General features: G+C 40.7%; 1 protein-coding gene across 1 annotated transcript in view; it reads left to right on the top strand.

Annotated features, from left to right (window-relative positions):
- Nucleotides 1-25,022, top strand: part of LOC311039094 (cyclic nucleotide-gated channel beta-3-like) — a gene marked incomplete at both ends in the record, with an annotated part of 32,434 nt that extends 7,412 nt beyond the window's left edge. Inside the window, 15 exons of the mRNA XM_084048735.1 lie at nt 816-1,024; nt 1,985-2,035; nt 2,261-2,347; nt 2,465-2,529; nt 2,978-3,100; nt 5,098-5,239; nt 7,043-7,202; nt 7,681-7,778; nt 8,265-8,348; nt 8,716-8,834; nt 9,392-9,544; nt 12,029-12,152; nt 20,890-21,117; nt 21,331-21,718; nt 24,787-25,022. Coding sequence (XP_083904861.1) covers nt 816-1,024; nt 1,985-2,035; nt 2,261-2,347; nt 2,465-2,529; nt 2,978-3,100; nt 5,098-5,239; nt 7,043-7,202; nt 7,681-7,778; nt 8,265-8,348; nt 8,716-8,834; nt 9,392-9,544; nt 12,029-12,152; nt 20,890-21,117; nt 21,331-21,718; nt 24,787-25,022 — 2,267 coding nt within the window. The remainder of the gene's footprint in view (nt 1-815; nt 1,025-1,984; nt 2,036-2,260; nt 2,348-2,464; nt 2,530-2,977; nt 3,101-5,097; nt 5,240-7,042; nt 7,203-7,680; nt 7,779-8,264; nt 8,349-8,715; nt 8,835-9,391; nt 9,545-12,028; nt 12,153-20,889; nt 21,118-21,330; nt 21,719-24,786) is intronic.
- Nucleotides 25,023-25,717: the final 695 nt, after the last annotated feature.

Here is a 25,717-nt window from a genome sequence, read left to right as displayed (position 1 = left end):
TGTCAATTCAGGAAGTAGTGTACATCCGTGGCTTCATGCACTGGGTGAGCAACTCCATTGAAATGAATAGGTGGGGGCGAGGCCATCCGTAGGCCTACTCTAGCGTTGTGAGCTTGTGAGCTATTTATGCTACTTTTGCGTGACACTGTAGTACAGTATGACCAAGTCTATATTAACCCATTGAGAAGCAGATTCTACTGAAGCAGATTCTACATGTCTCCTAAATCTCAACAGTTTTCTGAAAAACGTATGTTTCTATATCAGTGGTGCTCAATCTTTTTCATGTCAAGGACCCCCAAAATGATATGTATTTGGCCGTGGACCCCCATCAAAATATTTGTTCCAGGGACCCCCAGAAGCAAAGATTTGAGTTTAAAATGTTCGCTTTAAAAATATGTATATTCAAAGATTTGCACACATTTTCACGATTTTTCAAAAATAGCAGATCTACAAGCTCATAGCGCGGTTCCAGGGACCCCCAGAAGCAAAGATTTGAGTTTAAAATGTTCGCTTTAAAAATATGTATATTCAAAGATTTGCACACATTTTCACGATTTTTCAAAAATAGCAGATCTACAAGCTCATAGCGCGGCACCGAGTGCCGCGCTATGAGCTTGTATATCTGCTATTTTTGAATAGCCCAAAGTGTAAAATAATGCTTTTTAGCTCAAATCTAAAAATGAGACAGTTCCAGGTCTCAATGGGTTAAATTACGGAAAAACATAAAAAGTTTAAACATGAAGATACAAGGTTTCTGCCCGAGGGCCACGTCCACCCTGTCTCTCATCACTCTCACCCTGTTTCCCACTCCGTAGATCGCCGTTACATTGCCTGGCTGGCGCTGGTGACGCTAGCCTTTAACTACAACACCTGGTTTGCCACGGCACGTCTGTGTTTCCACTACCACACCCCGGACATGATTCCTTACTGGTTGGGCGCGGACTCGCTGGCTGACTTAATCTACCTCGTTGACTTCATACTTTTCCAGCCACGCAAGCAATTTGTTAAGGGGGGCGATGTCATCGTAAGTTGCTATAAATTATATATATATATGTATATATTTCTTTTTTTTACAGTAGCCAATTATTTTTGCCCCTTTTTCTCCCCAATTCAGTTGTTATGACAATTAATTCCCCCCACTGCTTGCTACTGTTGTACCCTACGGGGCTAACCTGCCAGTGAGGAGCCCCGCCCGGGAGGACATAGCGGCTCCATCCTACTCCTACAGTGCCCTTACGTCTTTTTCCGTCCCTGTTCCACCTCCTTCTGGTTGTTTATGCTGAGTTTGCGAAAGAGTAAAACAAAAAGCAGTTTTCATTGGTAGTGGATGGAGGGAGAGGATTTTTGTCCAACCATGCAACAGCAACCAATGGGCACACGGAGGGGCAGGACCATGGGTGGGACTTGAAAGGGAACTAAGCTTTTAAGGGCCCAATGCAATGAAAAATATGTTTTTCACACTTTAAGAGCATACCCGTGGAAAAATCTACTCAAGTCGAATTTTGGTTACTTCCTGTCAAACGCAAACGTACTGCGTGATGACATTGCCTTTATGAATATATATCCATCATGATTGTATTCACCTGTGTGATTTGCACGTGATTTTCATTAGGGAGACAGGCTTGGGCTGATACGTTCTTTATCCAACTCAAGATGACGGCCAGACAGTGCATTACCCTTTTTAAACTTAAACACTACATTACAATATGTATCTGAAAACCGAGGTGAGAAATAAGCAATGCGGTCCACATTTAACAGCAGTACCCTCTGCACAACGAGACTGAAACAGCAGTCAGCTGTCCTCTGAGCTGTGTTGTGTGTAGAGCCATCGATCCCATAGCCCGAGGGGACGGAACCGTCGGCTGAGATTGTGATTGGTTACGCCTCACTTTCTGAGCTAAACTTAGCAAAAAAAGATGGCAACAAAGCCGTTTCATCACATCTTTAATAGTCAAAGTTAATTGTTTTATTTTGTCCTTTTCAGAAAGACAGGGTGAACACGAAGAAGAACTACAGAGATTCAGATAGACTCACGGTACAGTATTGGAGTTAATTGAATATATGACATAACAAAAAGTAGAAATAAAAATCCATAAGATGATGTGACTGATCACCTGATCAGGAGTTGGCACTGCCCTGAGTTGTCTGCCTGAACTAGCTCTGCAGGCTTCACGTCACGTCAATCAAGGGATACACTTCATGTTTCATTAAACCGCTTGAAAAATTACCCTAAATTTTGACTGTCTCTTTCCCTTCTCAGTTAGACTTGATATCTCTTGCACCGTTGGACTTGCTGTACCTCCAGTTCGGATACAAATCCATTTTCAGATTTAATCGTCTATTAAAGGTAAAGTATATGTCATAAACTCCTAAATAGTTAAAAGTATGACATACATTTCAACAGATACATGTTAGCTTGTATGTGTTTTTGCTAGTGACTTGCATTTTGATTTTGACTTTGCAGGCAGATACATTCTTTGAGTTCAGCGATCGTCTGGAAAGTCTCATGGCCAAAGCTTACATCTGGAGGTGAGACCAGATGTTTTCCTCACACACCATCCAGTCCACACATCACTATGCACACTATGCACGTGACCAGTGGTGGACAGTAACAAAGTACATTTACTTGAGTACCGTACTTACGTATTTTTTATTTGAGTATCTGTACTTTACTTGAGTATTTGTATTTTTGGATACTGAAAATAGCAGATCTACAAGCTCACAACGTGTCACAATGCAACTCTTTGTACGCTATTGTCTGCTATTTTCACTATTATAGATTGTTTTAATTTAGAACATTTCTGAAAATGCATTGATAATAAAAAAGTACTTTGAATACTTAAAAGCAAGTACTCTAGTACTTACAATCATTTGAAAGAGACGGGCATGGTGTCTGTGATTGAGTGATTTGTCTACCACTGCTGCAGCTATATTTCTATGATGAAGAGAAGCTTACTGGTGTGTTTTGTATGTTTAGAGTAATCCGCACCATTGGCTACCTTCTTTTCATGCTCCACCTCAACGCCTGCTTGTACTATGTTGCCTCGGACTACCAGGGCATCGGCATCGGCAAATGGGTTTACTCTGGCCTGGGGAGCGCGTATGTATCCTTCAATATATGTTTCATAATTCTATGGTCATTACATGTGTTTGTACCTGTAGTCAAACATTCATATTAGTTTTAGCTAACTTAGTCGTTAGTTGAGCCACAAAGTGATGGCATTACTATTAGTCTGTTTGTCTCTCTATCCACAATGACTCAATACACTGTGTCAGTCCTGCTGTCAGGGGGTCAAATGATGACCAACATCTATCCACTTTCCATATTATAGAATCTTTATATATCTCGTCTTCAGTTTTCACTTGTAAATTATGTTATATTTCCCATGTTTACTGTTGCCGTAGTTACCTCAGCTGCTTCTTCTATGCTGAGAAGTCCCTGCTGATGGTGGCTGAGTTACCAATGCCGGACACCGTGTTTGGTCAAGTCTTTCAGATGACAAACTACCTTTTTGGGTCATTCTTTTTGTCCATCATTCTTGGACAGGTAGTCTAATAGTTACTATACTTTTTTTGTGTGTGTTTTTCTATTTTTCCTTCTTTGCTTCACCCTTGTTGAACTTGTTGATACATTTTTACTTTGTTTTTACAACCCATCAATGCAAATTACATTGCTTCATGTAGTTGCAAACATTTCTCAGTATTCCGCAAAGTATGTGAATGTCACGACACAGCCAAATCTTCATTGTTAATTTAGAGTTGAATTTATCACCCCATGGATTGTATAGTGTTCTTATAGTCAGGACTGTTTAAAATGAAACGGCAACGATACATGATTCACATTGTGAATGTCTTTTCCTCTAAAACAGTGCCTACCAATGTGATGTGGACAGACAGGGTCACAGAAAAAGAACAGCTTGATTCAAACATCCAAGTGTGCACCAAGGTTATTATAGTTAACTAAAACTAAGGCAATACCTAAAACTAGAATTGAAACCAAAAAAAAATAGTTACTGAAATAAAAATAAAAATGAGGCTTTGCAAAAAAAGATAACTGAAACTATATTGTGTGTTTACAAAACAAACTAAAATCATGTGCTTAGTTTTAGTCTTTGTTAGCCTAATTGTTTTTAAACATTTTCAAAAATGTTTAATGAAAACAGCAGATCTATGTGAACTTGTAGATCTGCTATTTTCATTTTCACATTCATTTTTGTGGCCCTTTTGAACCATGCCCCAGACAAATACCTATATATATTTGTTAAACTAAGCTGTTTCAAGAAATAAAAATACATCGATTAAACTAGAAAATCCACTTTAAAAACAAATCAAAACTAAACTGAAATTGAAAACACAAATTTGAATACAAATAAAATTAATATAAAATTAAAAACTATAATAACCTTGGCATGAAACACTGCCCCTTATACACTGTAGCTTCAGTCATTCTATATAAAATCTTACTGTAGAAAAAACTTCAGTCATAGATACGCTTCAGTTATACTATATCAGTGGTTCTCAAAGTGAGGTCCGAGAACCCCCAGGGGTCTTTTAAGGGATTCCAGGGGGTCCCCAGCAATACATATAGCATCAAAATCAGCTTAACCCTATTTTATGCTTCAGCTACTCAAAACTGGCCGATCTACTAGACCCCCCACTTGGAATTGTAGCTGTTGAGGCATTACATTTTCTCGGTTCCACAGATAAATATTCTAAAAAAAAATAGCTGATCTACAACACCTAGGCATTGTGAGCATGTAGATCAACTATTTTCACAATTCTTACCTCTTTCTTAGGTAATATTTGGCAATTTGGCCTATGTTTGACTATTTTTATAGTATAGTTTGTTGATTACTTTTGATGCAGAAATGGTCTTACTTTTTATAATTTATTAAAGGTATTAAAAAGGTCTTAAAAGTCCTTAAATTGTCACTATCTTGGTTTGTTCACTGTTGAGTGAGAAAACAATGTTGCACATTAAGCAAATCACATGGGGACCCCCCCAAAATCATCTGGGACCCCCCCCCCCCCACCATTTGAGATCCACTGCTGTAGATATAAGCTTCCTTTCTCTAATGGCCCAACACTTCTCCACAGGTACCTGCGCTGTTACTACTATGCCGTCCGCAGTCTGATCAACATCGGGGGTCTTGAGGTGCCCCGCACCGTCTTTGAGATTGCCTTTCAGATGACTAACTTTTTTACGGGTGTCTTTGTGTTCTCCAGTTTGATTGGACAGGTAATAGAGAGACATAGAAGAAAGGCTTATGATCCCTTATGGTCCCGTAGGAAAGCCGAGGTCCCACAGTCCAGATGAATCTAGAACCTGTTACGCCCAAACTCACACCAGCAGCGTCACGCGACGCCGGCTCTGATTGAGCATCGGGTTTCAATGCAACGTCTATGGAGACGAGCGCCTCTGCGCTTTTCCACCTCCAGACTCGACAGTGAAAAGCTTAGTGTCAAAGTTGAGGAAACCCTCAACTGTGACACTAGTCCACTAGTGTCCAATAAATCAATCAATCTCCCTCATACCCATTCCTCCTACCACCAGGAAGAAAAAAAAAACTCCCTGTCTGCCAATCTTTCGCACTGCATTAAAAGGAAATAGGAAATAATGACTCTAACCCTTTGCAACCATGATCTAGTTTTTCATTTTAGTTAATCTTAGTTAATCTGTGTATATTAAATATATATATTCCTCAGCAAATATCTTATTTACTCCAACATTGTTCTCGTGAAGCAGTTTGTTTATGCTTATTTATTAAGATTATAAACTGTAGCGCACTGCAGTGCTGTAAGCGAGTGAGGCCAGCTGCTTTGCCCAAGCAGAGCTCGCTAGGCGGCTCTCGCAATGCGTGGTCTAGTCACACACATAACCTCAGACACACCCAATTTATTGCATATAGCGTTGTGGACTAGCGTGGATGCTGCTGGTGTGAATTCAAGTGTCAGATCTGACTTTCTCCCATGTAGACGACCCCGTCGGCAGAGAAAACTTTATGTTGCCATTGTACGTTTATGCAAATCCCAGATACGATGAATCTCGATGCGGACCATGTAGACTCAATAACAATGTTGGCTTTTAAAACTCAATTCAACGGTATCCAATTTGTGTGGCAATGCAAGGGGAGCATTTCAATCAGGATCAGCGTAATCTATGAATTAACACGGTCGACATTTTCAGTCAACATGGTCTGACTGCATCTAGAAAAGATATGAAACATGCTGTATATTTGGCTCATAAATGTCGACATTCAACTTATTTGTGGTTTTAAAGGTAAAAAGAAAAAGAAAAACCACTGGCGACCAGATTTGATTTAGAACATCATCCCATTGATGTTGTTAAGGGGTTACCCACCCGGTTTGGTGGGTAACCCCCGGTTAACCCCCGGTTACCCACCAAAACATTAATTGATTATTAATAACACAATACGTAATTAATGGTAGTGTTAAATCTCTCTAAAAAAAATACTGTTTCCTCACTGTAGTAGCTTTGTTCACAGGGACAAAAAAAATATTCAAAATATTCACTATACCATCTTCGTAGTCCTTGTTTTAGTGCATCACTAGTGTTAATGCTCAAGCAAATTACCCCACCAACTATATTTTATATAAATCTTATTTTGGCAGCAATCTCTGAGAGTTGTTCTTCGGTTGAGTGGGGTGGTCATGTCCCGCCTCTCTAAAGCTAAAAGTCTGGGACTTATTTGAATGAATACATCATTATTTTATATAGAGTAAGTTAAAGGACCACTTAACTCATTTTCAATCTATCTTCATACAATTGGTCCTCACTCCTCAATAATACTCATTATAAGAGTATATCTGTCTACTCACTCTCACTCTCTGTCTCAGAGGAGAGCTGTGGAGAGTTCAGAAACATGCCTATCAAGACCGTACAAGCTGTGAAATTCTGTTGAAAAATCTTTTGAAATAATAAAAAGGGACATTTACTCGCGACCCATTGTTTGGGAAACACTGCTCTAATAGTCATAGTATTTTTCCCTAGTGTTTCTTATCTGATGTGTGTTCTTTCCAGATGAGAGATGTTATCGGTGCCGCCACTGCAGGCCAGACGTACTTCCGCAGCTCCATGGACGCCACCGTGGCCTACATGGTGGCCAACCGCATCCCCGCCCTCTGCCAGAACAGGATCCGCACGTGGTACACCTACACCTGGGACGCTCAGGGCATGTTGGGTCAGTATGGGAAAGAGATCTACAAGCTCACAAGGCGTATCATGGTCAGTATCATCAGTATCATGGTCAGTATCATGTTATGATACTGACCATTATACGATGCTGACATTATACTGTCATGATACTGACATGATACTGACCATGATACTGACCATGATACTGTCATTATACTGTCATGATACTGACATGACACTGACCATGATACGATGCTGACATTATACTGTCATGATACTGACATAATACTGACCACGCGGCACAATGCAAGCTTGTGAAACGGCTATTTCTGCTCTTTTTTTTCAATTCAACATTTTAAGCCATTTCGCATAAGGGGGCACAGCCGGAGACTATGGCTAGTTGGGATCCTTCTCATGGAAAGATTTGAGAACCCCTGCATTAGGTCTTTCTCTTACATGTAACCATATTATAAACATACATCCAGACAGTTTATGATGATGATGGTTCATCTCAATGCTTCCAGATGAGTCAGAGCTGCTCGATAAGATGCCTCTGGTGATGAGGACAGCCATCGCTGTTGACATCAACCTGACCACCTTCCAGAAGATTGACCTGTTCAAGGTGACAACTGCACACTGTAGACACAGGCACGCACGCACGCGCGCGCACACACACACACACACACACACACTCACTCACTCACTCACTCACTCACTCACTCACTCACTCACTCACTCACTCACTCACTCACTCACTCACTCACTCACTCACTCACTCACTCACTCACTCACTCACTCACTCACTCACTCACTCACTCACTCACTCACTCACTCACTCACTCGATTGGGGTTACCATTCAATCTGCTATCCATTTAATCTGCTATCCATTGGATAGCAGATTAAAAACACCGCATGTGAACGTGTAGCACAAAATAGATGGCCAGGAATTTAAAACAATTAAAAAAAACATACGCTGCTGTGCTCAGGAAAAGAAACATGGCCCATAAGCACATCAATGAAAACAAAATAAAAAGAAAAGTGGAATTACTGCTGGTTTTCTATATTTCACACACATTAAGCAGCTTGTTGTGTGATTTCTCTCCCCAGGGTTGTGACCAGCAGATGTTGGTGGACATGTTGCTGAGACTCAAGTCTATCATCTATCTACCTGGAGATTTTGTGGTGAAGAAAGTGAGCACAAATATGTTGACAGTCAATATTACAGACTTTTGCATCTTAAAAATAATGCATGGTTATTTGGTTAGCCAGTTAACCACTTCTTAAACCCTGGGTTTTCAATATGGGCTCCGGGACACCTAGGGTTCCTTGGAGTTATTACAGGGGTTCACCACATCTTTTTGTGACCGGATGTTCTTCTCTGGGTTTATTTTTTTTTTTTTCTCACATTAACCATCTGAACGTTAGCATCCCTATTGTTGGGGGAACATTTGCCAAAAACATTTGCCAAAAACACAATTATATCGTTAATCACAATCATTTGTATGACAATTATTCATCAAGTAAAATGATGGTGACAGCCCTGGTCTTGTCTCTTCAGGGGGATATTGGTAAGGAGATGTACATCATTAAGGCCGGAGCGGTGCAGGTGGTTGGAGGACCTGACAACAGCATTGTGTTTGTAACACTGAAGGCTGGCTGTGTCTTTGGAGAAATCAGGCAAGAGTTATATAGTATTATTAATTAGAGGAACCATTAAAATGCAGTCACCACAAATCTTGATAGCGATAATATGTGAGGTCACATGCCCTTCAGACCTCAGCCTCATCAAAGTTGTGTGAAATGTTACTGTACTGTGTCTACTGACACTCTTGATGAAGGTCCATGCAGAGGGACCGAAACGTCTGTCAATTTGAATAGAGGCAGATGCTGCTGAGCAAGAGCAGTGTGCAGGATCTTTGTTCATGAATCACTTTTTTTCATGATCACTTCACTGTGTCAAAAAATAGGATTTTTATTTATTTATTACATATTTAGTGTTCGCAGAAATACATTTTATGAATTACACCACACTATGTCAATAAATCTCTGACTGTCAATGAAGTTTTGCTCTTGTATACAGCGTATTTCACATGACTTATATTGACATGGCCACGGTCTAAAATTACATTTCATATAACAAACTGTAGCAGGACTGACTGTACAGGCCAGACTTACGGACTCAGATTAGACTAAATTATACGTTATATTTCATCTCTCTTTCTTTCCTTTGTCAGTCTTTTGCAGTCCTCCAAAGACGGTGGGAACAGGAGGACGGCTAATGTCAAAGCTTATGGCTTTGCTAACCTCTTTGTCCTGGAAAAGAAAGACCTGTTTGACATATTGGTCCACTACCCACAGGCGCAGAAGGTGCTGGCCAGGAAAGGAAAGTGAGTCACCACCAAAATCTATCAATCAATTTCCCAGTGGCAAGTCCTCTACCCCAGTGTTTATCAACCTTTTTTGTGCCAAGGCACACCTGGCTTAGCCAAAAGATCCCAGGGCACACCTAGATATACGGTATATGTGTGTGTGTACACACACACACACACACACACACACACACACACACACACACACACACACACACACACACACACACACACACACACACACACACACACACACACACACACACACACACACACACACACACACACACACACACAGACAGAGAGAGATTATTGGGCAGGTATAAAGAAACCTTGACCATTACATATACAGTATATCAATCTAATCACTTGGGTCAGTGCAATGAATGGAGGAGTCTGAAAACCTTCCCAGAGTAAAACTTATTTGGTATGTATATTCGGTACCCAATATACTTCTAATATCTGATAATAATATCTAATAATCTGATCCTGATAGCATTATTGCCCACTACAGACGAACACCAAAACTCTCGCCCCAAAACAGTCACCCCCGGGGAAATCCGGTGATATTCACCTGGTATTCCTAAACGTAACCTCATTAAACTATGCCTAAACCTAACCTTATTCCTAATGTAACCTCAGTAAAAACTAGTAATATGGCTAACCGTAAACGTATTTCTAACCTTATCCTCAGTAAAACAAATACAGGAATACAAGAACCGCTGGTCCGCGAAAAGAAATGGGGGCGAGCGTGTTTTTGGGGCGAGTTTTCCGGTTATGTATCGACGACACCACGGCGTTCAGGTCCGCCGTATCGACCCGGTCCGACCCACTTAGTAATACTGAGTGCCAAAGCATGTACCCTGTGCCCTTTTTATACAGTACCCGGTAGGACAACATATTTGCATTCCTATGGGTGATGGTCGCTACACTAAATGTACTCGGCCGTGGCTGTGTGTGAAACGGATGATGGCTGTATCGATTGACGGACGATTGCCGCTATTGTTCTCGAGGGGCTGGGTTCACACTTTCTTCAAACGGCGCGGAACACCTCAGCAGTACTCGCGGACCAAAATTGGGACGTTTGCCAGGGTTGATAAACACTGCTCTACCCAAAGCTTCACACTCAAAGTACAGTACTGCAACACTGTAAACGTGAGTCATTTTGGTTTCATTGTGTACAAACATCCTTACTTGAAACATACTAGACCTTACTGAAACATACGTTACAACAGAGAGGAGGACGCACTACTCAGGCAAAATAATTTTATTGAAACCAACGTTTCGACCGTATCGTCGTCTTCAAGGTTTGACACAAATGAATACAGGCTTCACTAATAAAGGGTGTGGGACACAGGTGAAGCAATTTTCAAAAGGTTTGTCCTCAATTTCACACTGGGTGGGGTGAGTAATTACCCATTAGTGACACGTGGACATAACAAATAGGCGCATTTGAATATAAAAAGGCTATTTTGTTCAAACAACTTTTTTCATGATATACAGTACAAAGACAATATACAATAAACAACAGTTCATACTTGTAAAGTCATCGTAAAAATCATAAAAATCCAACACCAGATATACGGTATGATAAAATAGGACATAAAATGATCACAAGCTGCACACCAATCTGGGTTAATATCTTGTTAGAGCCGTGTGTGAAATTAAAATTAAATTTACTTGACTCTAAAATGTGAGTGTGTACTGATGGTCATGACTGATGGTCACCGTGGAGGTTGTGGGCTCAAGTACTCCATGGTGCATCCGGCTTTGTCGCGCATCTACACGAAAACAATGTGTTTGGGTAAGGGAAGTCGGGCGAGGAGGGAGATATTTGTCACTACATGTACTCCTATGGGCTGGGGCGGCACCTGTCAGCAGGGAGTGTTGGGTGGGAGGAGTGGGACGAAGGATCTACGTCCTCCCGTTGGGGCTCTTCACTGTCAAGTGAGTCAGTAGGATACAACAGCAGTGACAACACACAAATGTGTGTGGGGAGGAATTCATTGGTATAACGACTAAATTGTGGAGAAAAAGGGGGAAAAAATAACGAAAGGATCATTTACTATATGGTAAATAGTGCATTTATATAGCGCTTTTATCCAAAGCACTTTACATTGATTGTGCCATTCACCCATTCACACACACATTCATACACCGATGGCGGAGGAAACCATGCAAGGCACCAACCTGCTCATCGGGAGCAATTAGGGGTTCAGCGTCTTGCTCAACAGCCCGGGATCGAACTGTGTACCTTGCGGATTCCAGTTCCCTCTACCCGGCCACTACCCCTGAGCCACTGCCGCCCGTATTATTTCAAGTATATTTCAAGTATTATTTAAGTATTATTTCATGGGTCAAACGACAGCGTATTGATATCTTCACAACTCGATCACTGGTTCAGTTGTTTCCCTTGGGTTCCCATGAGTTACTGTATCCACATTTGTGTCATTTATTCATCTGTGTGTGTGCATACATGTGTGTCTTTGTTCAATTATAAAGGAAACTGATGAAGGCCAAAGGTCCTGCAGCAGCCAAGGCAGATGAGGAGAAGAAGAAGGGTCTGGCCCTGTTCGGACCCAAACCCCCCGCCCCAAAACTACTATCTATCATGAACAAACTCAAGGTAATCATCTTTTAATCATATTTTCTAACCACTTGAACTCCAGCATCCACATTCTGTGGGGGGGGGGGAGAGTAACAGATATGCAAGCTCACAAGGCGTCGCATACATTGCAAATGAAGTATTAATTAACATCACATTTGTACTCTGCAGTGCACATAAATGACTATACCCAGAATACTGCTAGCAGGAACACAACCATTATCTTATGAATACGTACAAAATGTAAAACAGATGCATTTGGTTACCCATTTATTTATTTATTCATTGTTTATTTTCCAGAATGCTGGACAGTGAAGATTCCAATCTGTGTACTTTCTACATTTTAACATCTCCTTTTTGGGGATTAATGACTGTACTAGTACAGTGTATTTCCACTTCTTTGTACATATATTGAGTATATTATTCCTATAATTTTTTTGTCAAATGTATTTTTTTGCTGCAATCATAGATGATTTCCGTGTATGAATTGGACCAAGATCAAACTGTATTTGAAATTACTTTTTGACTTTTTTGTTAAAGTCTGGTTTATTCCATAAGGGACATTTGTGTCAGGACAGTTATCTGCACATTTAATATTAGTGTTGTTGATTTGTTGGGATAAATGATTTACTGTTGACCTGTTGATCTGAGAGATATTTAAAGGAGGTGCATGTGAGATTTTCTTTTTGTCAAAACAAGTGTAAAATAGCTCTATATTCCCATAGTAATCATTACTACAGTGTTTGTTCAATAGTACTTTAGTAAACAGAAAACACCATGTGTGGTCTAGCCCTATGGAATTTCTGGAATGCATGTGAACATAGACACCAACTTAATACCTACTAAGGTTAATATGAGCATCAAATCAACATTTTAAATACGTTTTTTTTTGCACATGCATTCTATAGGGCTAGACCACACATGGACAAATGTCATCATCAACTTGCGACAGGCATTGCCCCTCTTGAGTAAAAGATTAACTGTTTCTAAAATAAATACAATATTTAAGGTGTTTTATTTTTTTAAGTTTAGTTATAGAGGGCAATTATAATGTATTGAGGCATATTCGGCTTATTAGCCAGGGATCCTTTTAAAGAGCTGGAGAGATGGGGAGACCCCTGTTACTGAACAAAGTATTCTATAGCAATGATTACTATCAGAATATAGAGATGTAGCTACAACAACATAATAATAATAATAATAATAATTATATAAAATAAAAAAAGGCTGTGTGTATGTAATCTCTCCCACCCGCTTTGGATTGTCTCTCCTTATGGTCACTTCATCTGCATATATATATATATATATATATATATATATATATATATATATATATATATATATATATATATATATATATATATATATATATATATATATATATATATATATATATATGAATTTATAATGTGCATACACAGGAAGATAAATGCTATTACTAACAAGTGTAGTTTATTTTTGGAAAAGTATAAAGCTGGATCCATGTGATTGTTGTACTGTAAATCAACAGATGAAGCTCAAACACAATTACATTTTTATTTATACAACTTTTTTTTCTCACACTATTCACTTACAATAACCTCACTGTATAGGTGGCATAATGCATTTCTCAAATTGCATATACAGTACTGTATTCAATACATTTCTACGAGGCAAGTGCAGTAACAATTTGAAATTATCATTGGTTACAAACATTTGAGTATTTTACTTTTGCAACTTATAAAAACAAAACAAAAACAAAAAACGGGATCAATGGACTATGACGTCCAATCCCAGCACTTTTTAAAGCCTTAGGGCACGGCCCCACCGCACTTTTATTTTACCTCTGGGGCGGAATCTGCCAATGCTTTGTCAATGCAAATGCATGGATTCATGGTCTTGCGGATTTTTTCCAAGAATCCACGCATTTGCATTGACAAAGCATTGGCAGATTCCGCCCCAGAGGTAAAATAAAAGTGCGGTAGGGCTGTGCCCTTATTAAGAAAACCCCAGACCACAGAAAATCCACTGAATGTTCAAATCCACTGAATGTCATGAAACCTAAGAATGTGACTATAAGCTATTCCTAAGTTTCGCATTTGTTTTTATTTTGACTCCCGGATTGTTTCATTTTTTCCGGTGGAGTCTTCCAACGCAGTTTGAAGTCTGTTACTCCCTGGTTGGCCAGTGCATCATGTAACTGAAGGGGAATAGAAGACATTTAGAGAGATTCTCCTTCATTTTATTTGTTCTCTCTTAATTGAACAAGTTAGACATTAACTTTAAGAATTCATTACCAGTTGTAGGAATTGGGCATTGATGGCTGGATCTGTCATGTCAGCATCGGTCTGAATCTTCATCTTTATCAAATTCACTTTCACAGGTACAGCTGCCACACACGCACGCACGCGCGCACCAAATGCAATATTATAAAAAATGTTAAACCGTACAAATGATCTTGATTTTATTTTGTGCTATAGAAACGTAAAACTAAGTTATGGAGAAAACACTCACCTCCATAGCAGAAGAACGTGTGCTTTTCATGACATGCTTTATCATCCCAAGTAAAATGTGGAGGAATCAAAATCGCACAGGGATATCCACTGGCAAATCCGCCAGCCCAGTTTGTGAAGGAGACATTGCTCTGGTCAGACCACTTCCATGGTACTCTGTACAGGCCGATCCATGACGTCGACGATTTTGCTTGCACTGCAACTTGATTGTTTTCTTCTGCATTTGTGATAACAGCCAGGTCTGTGTGATGAAGTCTGCAGTGTTCCTGGGCATCTTTCCATGTTTTCCTCTCGGTAAAAACATATTTCTTCTGGTCGTTTTTGTCTAGGGAAGAGATCAGTGAAATAGTGTCGCCAATGGAACAAATGCTTGCACACCAATTATGCATTTTGTATTTAAAATTAATCTGTATGTATATGCGTGTACACACGTGCACACAATCACATAGCCTACATAGTCACAGTACACATGTTCATTGTCTGTGTGTGTGTTATGTAGGGTTCAACAGTTAATTTAAATCAATTAATTAAAACAAATATATATTGTAATTCGAAATAGCTAAAATAGCTGATATACAAGCTCACAATGCATCACATTTTGAGCTTGTAGATCAGCTATTTTTGGTATACAAAATGGGGCTTGTGAGCTGGTAGATCAGCCATTTTTGGTATATAAAATAGGGCTTAAGTGATTAATCTGACTAATCAATTTTGTCTTATAATAATCAATTCAAATCGTTTTGTGTTAATTTGTTGATATATACAAAAATATTTGAAAAAGATTATTCAATTAATAATCGATGGAATTGCACCCTAGTGTCATGTATGAGGATTCTTTAGATTGTATAGGGAGGGAGTAAGTCCTTACCATCATAACAGACAAAAGAAAAAGTATCTTGACGGCTTACATCATGCCATAAACCACCAGGTTTGACTGCCACGCAGAACTCTCTCCCTCCATAATTATTTGGCTCGCCGGAAAGCCAGTTATGATACTCTGTTCTAATCGGTGCACCAACCGCTGACCATGTCCAAGAGTTGACATCATTTCCTATGGTTCCCTTCCAGGATTCGGGGTCATCATACAGTCCGAACCATGATTTTTTACTGTTGTCCAATGCTTTCAGACTATTGACATCTTCCAGGCTCTCTATGGTGGCCAGGTCAATGTACTTATCTCTGCAGTAGCGCTGAGCTTCGGTCCAGGTCAGTTCCATGTTGACAAAGTGATACTCACAAAGGAGCTGACAACTAGGTGGTATGTAGAATCCTGAAGGTTGAGAATAGTGGGTTTAGTGTGGCCTTTACCCCAAAATGAGTTTGACACCCCTGGTTTAGAGCTTCATACTTGAATATTTTAATCTGAAACCTAGGGTCGACATTCTGGGCATGTCGTAATAGGAGAACATTCTGCAAACAAGCCACTCTACAAGATCACAACATGTTACAATGTAACGCGTTGTGAGCTTGTAGATTGAACATTTTCAGCAAAGAGATTTTGCAGTCAGATTTGGTTGCAGATTTGGTCATTCAGAATAAATAGCACCCTACAAGCTTACAACATAACATTTTCAGTAAAGAGATTTGGTAGCAGTAGATTTGGTAGATCTACAAGCTCACAGCGGGAGCTTGTAGATCTAGAGCGTGTCACATGTTTTAGGCTTTGACTTTTACAGGGGCCAGTTTCAAAGTCAAATACCAACTCATCAAAGTTCATATTGTGACTTTATATATTGTCAGATACTTGCATGTGTCATTATAATATACCCAAATCCAGCTCAAGTGGAGTTAGGAGGTTTTGTCCATCATTGATAAGAACAGCTGACAATGGATCTCCAAGCTCACAATGCTTCATGACTGCTTATATAGGCATACAATAATAAGCAGGACTTTAAATATTACAATAACTTCTGCAAAGAGGGGTTCACAGAGTTGCAGTTTCAGTAGAACTAGCGAGAGAAATGCTAAATTAACTCATTTCATGTCACAATGCTCTCCTCAGAAAACACTACATATAGATTTTAGAAATAGAATAAATTGTTTTCATAACATTATCGTCAGTGCTAAGTTTAATAAACAGGTCCACTGCAGTCTGCAGCAGCAGACACGCAGGGGAGAGGGGGTGAAGTTAGCTGGCTTTGCCGACAGTTTGACGAACCAATGGAGTTACCAGGTTTTGTCAGAAGCGCTTTTTAGTTTTTAATACTTTGCATTGGTTCAATATATTTTTTAACCCACACGCCGACGCAAAGTCATCTAAATCGCTCACTCTTTGATGTCCATACTGCTTATAGCCACACAAAATGGCCAAAGTACTTGATCTTAAAATAATTTTGCAAAACCAATAAAGGACATAACTCAAACCCCATAGTCTTACCAGAGAGGAGGATGATCAGAAGTAAGTTATATTCCTGAAGAAAATATGAAGAAAGAAAGTGAAGAAAGATAACAGATATCATATGAAAACATAAACCTGTGGTGTGACAAAAATGTCAAAAACAAAATTTCACATTACTTAAGCCCCATCATTGACTTGATTGTATTCTGGTGTGTGGCATACTAATATAGATACAAATGTAAACATTGTATGAGTTAAGAAAATGAAAGAACATTTGAAGGATATGTCTGTTGAATAGATTTTATAACTCATTCAGATTCCACTGAAATCTGAATTGTAGTATTTATACTCAATGATTAATATGTAAACAAAGCATACAAAAACGTTAAACTTTTAGCCGTTATACTATTCCCATAGAATCAGTCATTTTTGATGCCCCAAATCACTCTAGCCAACTGGTCTGTAAATAGTTGAATGAAACGTACACTCACCATTTAGAACTCAATGCCTGATCTTTTAACTGTTGATTCTCCCAAAGAAATGAGTCAATCTCTCTGGCAAACACGTTTACATGAACTTAAGACACCTTTTATTTGCATATATGCAAATATAGGGACACTTTCAGTGACCTTTTGGTGAGTAGGTGCTACAGCTTGGCTGTTAGTCAGATCATTTCCAGCACTTCTGTGACCGTGGAGAGCGATGGTTAGTTTCTCTGTCGATTTGTCATCTATGAAATTTAAATATTGAGCCCCCATTCCCACTATCCTTTGATAGTTCTTCATGTTCAAGAATCTTAGTCATTTGACCCCTCCACTACTACACCTACTGTAACGAGAGCCCTTGAATCTCTTGTAGATGGCAGAGATGTATCTGCTGATGTAAATCAAAATGTTGCAAAGATGACCTCTGTGTACTTACGTTTCATTGTCCATAACTCAACTCAACAATGTCCATACCTCAGCTTTCATTAGAGCTTATATGAAGGTTCTACAACAAAATTATGAATTCCCCAACCCAAAAAAATCACAAAAACTATACTGTTCAGCACTGTAGGCCAACACATTCAAAACTTCATCTCCAACATAGCCGACAGAAGCGATTTTGGATTTGGGGATCTCACACATTTTGACCACATTTATGTGAGGGTCATGGGGGCTCAATGTATTATTGAATTTGTGAATTTGTAGATGAAAAGTCAACAGAAAAAAATGCCTTTGAGTGCCACAGTCACTGAAGTGCTAGGAATGACCCAACTGTGTGTGTGTGTGTGTGTGTGTGTGTGTGTGTGTGTGTGTGTGTGTGTGTGTGTGTGTGTGTGTGTGTGTGTGTGTGTGTGTGTGTGTGTGTGTGTGTGTGTGTGTGTGTGTGTGTGTTGTGTGTGTGTGTGTGTGTGTGTGTGTGTGTGCGTGCGCGCGTGTGCGTGCGTGCGTGCGTGTGCGCATGCGTGCGTGCGTGTTGGTTCAACAATTGGATCTCCAAACACCTGGAAGTGTGTGTGAAGTATAATCAAGGTAAGGCAAATGTATTTGTATAGCACATGCAATAAGGCTATTCAAAGTGTCTTAAATAAGGCAACAAGGGCATTTAAGGATAAACAAAGAATGTGTTGCCTCAAAACAAGCTTTCTACAGTCAAATGGCTACATTAATGATAGTCAGTTATTCAAATTAAATAAATTACAGTGGGCTTGTAGGCTACTCTCTTCTTGGAAATGGGCATTGTTACAAAATCTGATATTTTGTTTCCCATCTTGCACCGTATCAACAATAGGCTAAACCTGTCTTCATCAGGAGTATTCTACCTTGACTGTGGAGAGTGAAGGTTAACTGCCAGCATGTTATTATTTATCCCTTATTCTATTTTAGTTTATTGTTCCATTACATCATCATTTTTTGTATTTTTTGTTTATCCTTAAATGCCCTTGTTGCCTCATGTAAGACACTTTGAATAGTTTTAGTGCATACGAAGTACTATGCAAATACATTTCCCTTGTCTTCCCAGGGTCACACACCACGTCATGTTGTCTTACTTCAGTCAGGTTTCCAGTAGTCATGCCATCAAACATCAAATAAAATACTGCAACTATCACTCTCTTCCTCCTTGATTCCTTTGTTGTTGTTGTTTGAAGAGGGCAGATAGTGATTGACGTCAATGGGATTCTGTTTCATTTAGTGAGACCTTGATTCCCCTGCCTGATGGCATGTAACTTACTTACTTTACTTACTCCTATTACCCCTTCTGGGGCTTAGGCCGTCAACAAGAGTTCTCCAAGCATCTCAGTCCTGAGCCAATACCTCAAGCTGTCCCAAAGTGTTGCCCATTTTCTTGGCATTTGCCTCCAAGACTCGGGGGCCAGGTGTTTCGTGGCCGACCTCTCTTTCTTTTCCCTTGGGGGTTCCACTTGAGGGACTGTCTTGTGGTGTTTGAGGCTGGTTTACGGATATCGCCTATCCATCTCCAACACCGTGCCTCCATCTTCACTCAACTCAACACAGCAGCAGCAACTGATAAAGATGCTATGGTGTTATACCACACAAGTTCTTCCAAAGTTCAACATCAGTTTAAAATGTTATGTGTCCTTGAGAAAGACATTGAACCCCTAGTTGCGCCGAATGGGGTGGCAGTTTGCTTCCTTGCACGCGTTTCCTCCACCCTTGGTGTGCGAATGGGAGGTTCAATATATGTCTTGCTCAAGGACACAACATTAACCCAGGGAGAGCAGAAGGAGACTAATGCTCTTACACAATACAATACTCATGATGAAGACAGATTTTGCCTATTGTGGATAGTGTGCAAGAAGGGAACCACAAATATCAAATTGTGTAACAATACCCTTTTCCAAGAGGAGAGTAGAAGCACACTGTAGTTTCATTTGAAATACCGACAATTCTCTATGGTTCCAGGTTAATGTGGCCCTTTAACTGTAGGAAACGTGTTTTGTGGCAACTTGGCCCAGTAGGAAAAGTAAAACTGTAATTTGCATATTGACCTTTATTCTATTTTATTTTATTGTATTACTCCATTGCATTCTTTTGTATTCTTTGTTTATTCTTATAAATGCCCTTTGTTGCCTTATGTTAGACACTTTGAATAGTCTCAGTGCATACAAAGTACTAAACAAATACATTTGCCTTGTCTTCCCTGGATCACACCACGTCATGTTGTCTTCCTTCGGTCAGGTTCCCTGTAGTCATGCCATCATACATCAAATAAAATACTGCAACTATCACTCTGTTCCTCCATGATTCCTTTGTTGTTGTTGTTTGAAGGGGGCAGATAAACGTTTAGTGATTACCCTCAATGGGATTCTGTTTCATTAGTGGGACCTTGATTATCCTGCCTGATGGCATCATCAGTAACAGAGGTTCTGAGACGGTGTGCTGAGGCATATCGCTGTGCCTTGGTGTACCTTGGGACTTTGTGATAACCACACATTATCATACTATTATAACATACCGTCGCTGTCGGGTGGAAACCTTGTACGTGAATAATGAATAATTAAAAGAATAATATAAAACAGTGAAAATAGCCGATCTACAAGCTCACAACGCATTGCATCGCTTGTAGATCTGCTATTTTCAATAATTTTGTGCGACTTGTATGATGGACATTCATTTACGAACATATAAAAAAGAGGTTTAAATATGTGGCCAAATTCTATACCCTAAATATATGTGTGTGTGTGTGTGTGTGTGTGTGTGTGTGTGTGTGTGTGTGTGTGTGTACAACTAGTCAGATGTACAGATGACATAATGGCATCACTGGCAATCTGACTAAAATCCAAACAATCATTAGTATTTCTACATTCAAAGCTTTACTGCCGGGTTAAGTGTAAGTCACTTTTAGCTTTTTGACTAAAAGTGAAATTGGATACTGAAATTGGAGTGAGCCCAAAATTCAGTTACCATGATCTGGTCAGGCCTAGGCCCCAGTCACCACCACCAGGCTCGACCAGGTTACCAGCAGCCCCTGGGACAGCACCTGGGTCAGGACCAGGCTACCAGCAGCACCTGGGACAGGACCAGGCTACCAGCAGCACCTGGGTCAGGACCAGGCTACCAGCAGCACCTGTGACAGGAGGACCAGGTTACCAGCAGCACCTGAGTCAGGACCAGGCTACCAGCAGTGCCTGGGTCAGGACCAGGCTAGTCTCGTGTGGCCAGACTGTTGCCTCCCACAATTTTCAAATGCTTCCGTTCCGGAGATTGTGGAATAGTTGTCTGGCTACGCGAGACCAGGACCAGGCACTACCAGCAGCCCCTGGGACAGGACCTGGCTACCAGCGGTTCCTGGGTCAGGACCAGGCTAACACCAGGCTACAAGCAGCCTCTGGTAGAGGACCAGGCTAACACCATGCTACCAGCAGCCCCTGAGACAGGTCCAGCCTATCACCAGGCTCCATCAGGCTACCAGCAGCCCCTGGGAGAGGACCAGGCTACCACCAGGCTCCACCAGGCTACCAGCATTCCCTGAAAGAGGACCAGGCTACTACCAGGCTCCACCAGGCTACCAGCATTCCCTGGGAGAGGACCAGGCTACCACCAGGCTACCACCAGGCTACCAGCAGCCCCTGGGACAGGTCCAGGCTAACACCAGGCTCCATCAGGCTACCAGCATTCCCTGGGAGAGGACCAGGCTACCACCAGGCTACCACCAGGCTACCAGCAGCCCCTGGGACAGGTCCAGGCTAACACCAGGCTCCACAAGGCCAGCAGTAGCCCGCCACCATCAGGCTCCAGCAGGCCAGGTACCAAGTATCATTTGTAGGCTACAGGCCCAGGATTAACCAACATCAACAACAGGCTGAGGCAGTGTGGTTTGTTTTTAGCCTAGAACTGCTTAGGCTTGTTGGGTTGAAAGATCAATAGCAGTGGAGTTATGTGTACTGCTCTGGGGGCAAAATGGCCACAAAGGAAATTAACTTTCAACCAGACCTCCCTATTTTGGGCGTGTTTTATTTGTATAGATTAATATTCAAATAGCTGCTCTATAAGCTCACAACAGGTGTACATCAAGATTCAAGCAGATTGTGCTACATAACGAAAAATATATTAAAGCAAGAACATAAAAAAAATAATTGAATGACAATAATAAAAAATATATAGGCCTATATAAATATGAAGACTATACGGTAATACTTGGAGACTTAATTGTTTCACACAGGCACAGTAACAATTAGCAGTGTTTCCTTTTGCAGTCAATTTCTGATCAAAAACAACAATGTTCACCCGGGGTGCTCCTTCCAATCCGACATCTCGCCACTCCGACTAGTGGCTTCCGCGTGCGGTTAGGGTTAGGGTTAGGTATAGGTATAGGGTTCGTTAACGTCGGAAAGGCGACATGTCGGAAAGGCGAAATGCACCCTGTTCACCCAAATGAGCAAAGTGACCATGTGCAGATGTACAAAGCAACATGAACAATCAAGTGTGCAAGTGTCACGTATACTGTGTGCAGCATGAGCAGCATTTCTCAAACAAGAACAAGTGATCAAGCATAGAGACAAGTGTCATACTAACACTTATTGTCTTATGTTCTCCTTTTTTGTTTTATGGCCATATCCACTAAACAGCTAACAGCGGCCAAAACAAAAAAATAACTTCTATGCTAGAGCAGTGTTTCTCAAAGTTGGGGCTGGGGCCCTCCATGGCCCTTGAGGGGGTTCCAGGAGGTCCCCAGCAAAATGTGTTAATACAGCATCACAATCATTTTAACCACTATATCAATATTTGATACGTTGGCTATTAAAAAATAGACATACAAGCTCACAGCGCGTCACTTCCTGTCACGCTGCAAGCTTGTACATGTGCTATTTATAAAAAATAAAAAAAATCTAGAAAGAAAGAAAGAATAATTTTGACACAAATCTTCTTCTGGAGGTCCCTGGCACAAAACATTTTCAGATGGTGGTCTGCGGCCATATATATATCATTTTGGGGGTCCTTGGCACGAAAGAGTTTGAGAACCACTGGCCCAGAGGCCTTGGCTCAGGCATTTACCGTTTTGCATCATCACAAACTGTTTGTTTCTTGGGTGATGTAATAAACACAGATAAACAAGGACTACAAGCTCCATCACAAGGGGGCAGTGCATGCAGCATTCCTGATTGTTATACTGCTGGTGCACATTGTGAGTAGAGAGGACAGGACTGCCCAAACATTGTTGTGGTAATGACTTTCATACTTAGCCACATGAGGACAGCATTTAACAACACATTGCAGATAGTGGTTGCCTTTTTCAACTGGTGGTCCATGAGATCCTCAGCAACAATGTCATCCAGGTTTGTGACAGAGCCTTGGAGACAGGAACTGTGGAGTCACTGCGGCAAGCAGATGCATAACATAGCCCAGCATGATGTATTGGCCATTTAATCTTCTATTAGTATCTATTAATATATTAATACTTCACTGTGTGTGTGTGTGTGTGTGTGTGTGTGTGTGTGTGTGTGTGTGTGTGTGTGTGTGTGTGTGTGTGTGTGTGTGTGTGTGTGTGTGTGTGTGTGTGTGTGTGTGTGTGTGTGTGTGTGTGTGTGTGTGTGAATCAGAATCTGTTGTACTTGTTACATCACTGTTTTACAAGTGTAAAGGAATGGTCGAACATTTTCTGTTTTCCCCAGTAGAATTCTGTGAGAGGATATAGGTAGAGTGAGAGCAATCGGAAAGAAATATAAAGCAGGTTGAATAGAATACATACAGATAAACTATTTAAAGCAGGTACAAAAAAAAAGCACATTAGCATGCAGGTGTGTACATGTTTGTGTAGAAACATTAGCATCATATGCAGGTGTGTACATGTTTGTTTAGAAACATGTACATCATACTGTATGCAGGTTTGTGCATAATGTGATGCGATAAGGCTGGGTAAAGTGCAGCATGTAAAAATAAAATATTTCAAAACACCTCGGGCAGATGAAATGTTGAGACAAGGGCAAGAGCATGACGCTCCACGATGGTAATTGTGAAAACCATTGAAGGGGGGAATCTGCAGGCCATCTGTAGGGGGTTCATTGTTCCGTGAGCTTGGCCAGCAACAGAGACAGGATGCAAGCCAGTGGTCAAGCCAAACAGCTTTGTCTGTGTATAAACAGCTAAATCTCCACTGGCCCTAAAGCCCAAACACTTGATAAAAGACAAACATCCTTCCCATGAGGCCTGTGACAATGATGAGAATCTCTGCAGACTTAAATTAAGCCTTGCTATCTATTTGTCTGTCTGTCTGTCTGTCTGTCTGTCCCTCCAGTCAGAAATGTGGATATTTATGTGACATAAATATCTGTTTCTCATACAGAGGACTTGCGTTGTAAGTTTAGACCAATGAAAACCAATGTTTTACTGTTGAATACGGTATTATAAATATTGTGGATATAGAGAGTGATAAATTGACGTGGGACTCACTTGTGAGCTGTGTGTTGGACAATGGCCCAGGCTTATTGCTTACATTTTGGGATAATTAATTAAGTATGTCTGCCTTTTGTGGTTCATGAAGACACTCGCCTCGCCTGTATTTACATGAATGCCCTTGTCAACATGTTTGACTTCCATTATGCCTTGAGATCACCACATTAACCGTGCTGTCCCTATTTTTGACACATTTTTAAAGATTTTTCAGCTGATTTTCTTTAGCCGATCAGCTGATCTACAAGCTCACAACGTGACATGTTCAATATGATTAGTCTACTAAGTGTATACAGCTCGCAAGTGTGCATGCTTGCTTGCGTACATGTCTTGCGGATGTGTATGCGTGTATTTGTGTGTGTGCCTGCATGTGTTGTGTGTGTATGTGTGTGCATGTATGTGTGTTCTCCGCTCACTCCATTGGCTCCCAGTTAATGCTCGCACTGAGTACAAAACACTGATGTTGGCCTACAAAGCCATGGCACCCCCATACCTTCAAAGCCTGATCCAATCCTACAACCCCTCCCTCCCGCCCACTCAGATCAGCACAGGGAAGCTCTCTGAACCTTCCCTAAAACACCAGGCACAACGCTCAGCACGTCCCAGACTCTTCTCCCTCCTCAAACTGTGGAACAAACTTCCCATTGCAGGTAGAACTGCAGACTAACTCCTAGTTTCCCGCTTTAATCTGAAAACTCACATCTTCAGACTCCACCGTAGCACATGACGACGACAAGTTATGGCGACCATGGTCATTCTCATGCTTTTGTTACTTAGGCTTGTCTTTTTTCTTGACCACAATGTAAAACATTTGATAGCAGGTTATTTAGACAGATGCCAAAGACAACATTTAGAGGTTATTTAGTCTGATGCTAGGTTCAATTGTCAATATGGTTTCAATCATCAGTTTAGACCAGTGGTTTTCAAGCCTTTTCATATCAAGGTCCATTATTTATTCGGCATTTGAGGCACGGACCACCATTTGATGAGATTTAGACTCTCAGACCTAAGACTTAGAATATTTTGTTATCGTTGGATACGATTTTTTCAACAATTCCATGCTGTAATGATGTTGGTACTATAGGAGAGATGACAGGCAAACATTGATCAAAATAACAATTCTTCGACATTCTCTAATTGTGTAGACTTTGAAATGAAACCAAATGGACCCGTTTAATTTTACACTCTCAAGAGTTAAAGGGATCTATAAGGGGTCCATTTGGTTACCAACTCTCCATCATTTAGCTGGGGACCACCTGGAATCCCCTCAAGGACCGCTGGTGGTCCCCGGACCACTGGTTGAGAACCACTGGTTTAGACTGATGCTGTAGGTTCTTGCTTTACGTCACAGTCTCTCTGCAT

This window comes from Gymnoscopelus microlampas, assembly GCF_963454915.1.
Source record: "Gymnoscopelus microlampas genome assembly, chromosome: 22".
NCBI lineage: Eukaryota > Metazoa > Chordata > Actinopteri > Myctophiformes > Myctophidae > Gymnoscopelus > Gymnoscopelus microlampas.
The sequence above is the reverse complement of the archived record's forward strand: the minus strand, read 5'-3'. Positions and strand labels throughout refer to the sequence as shown.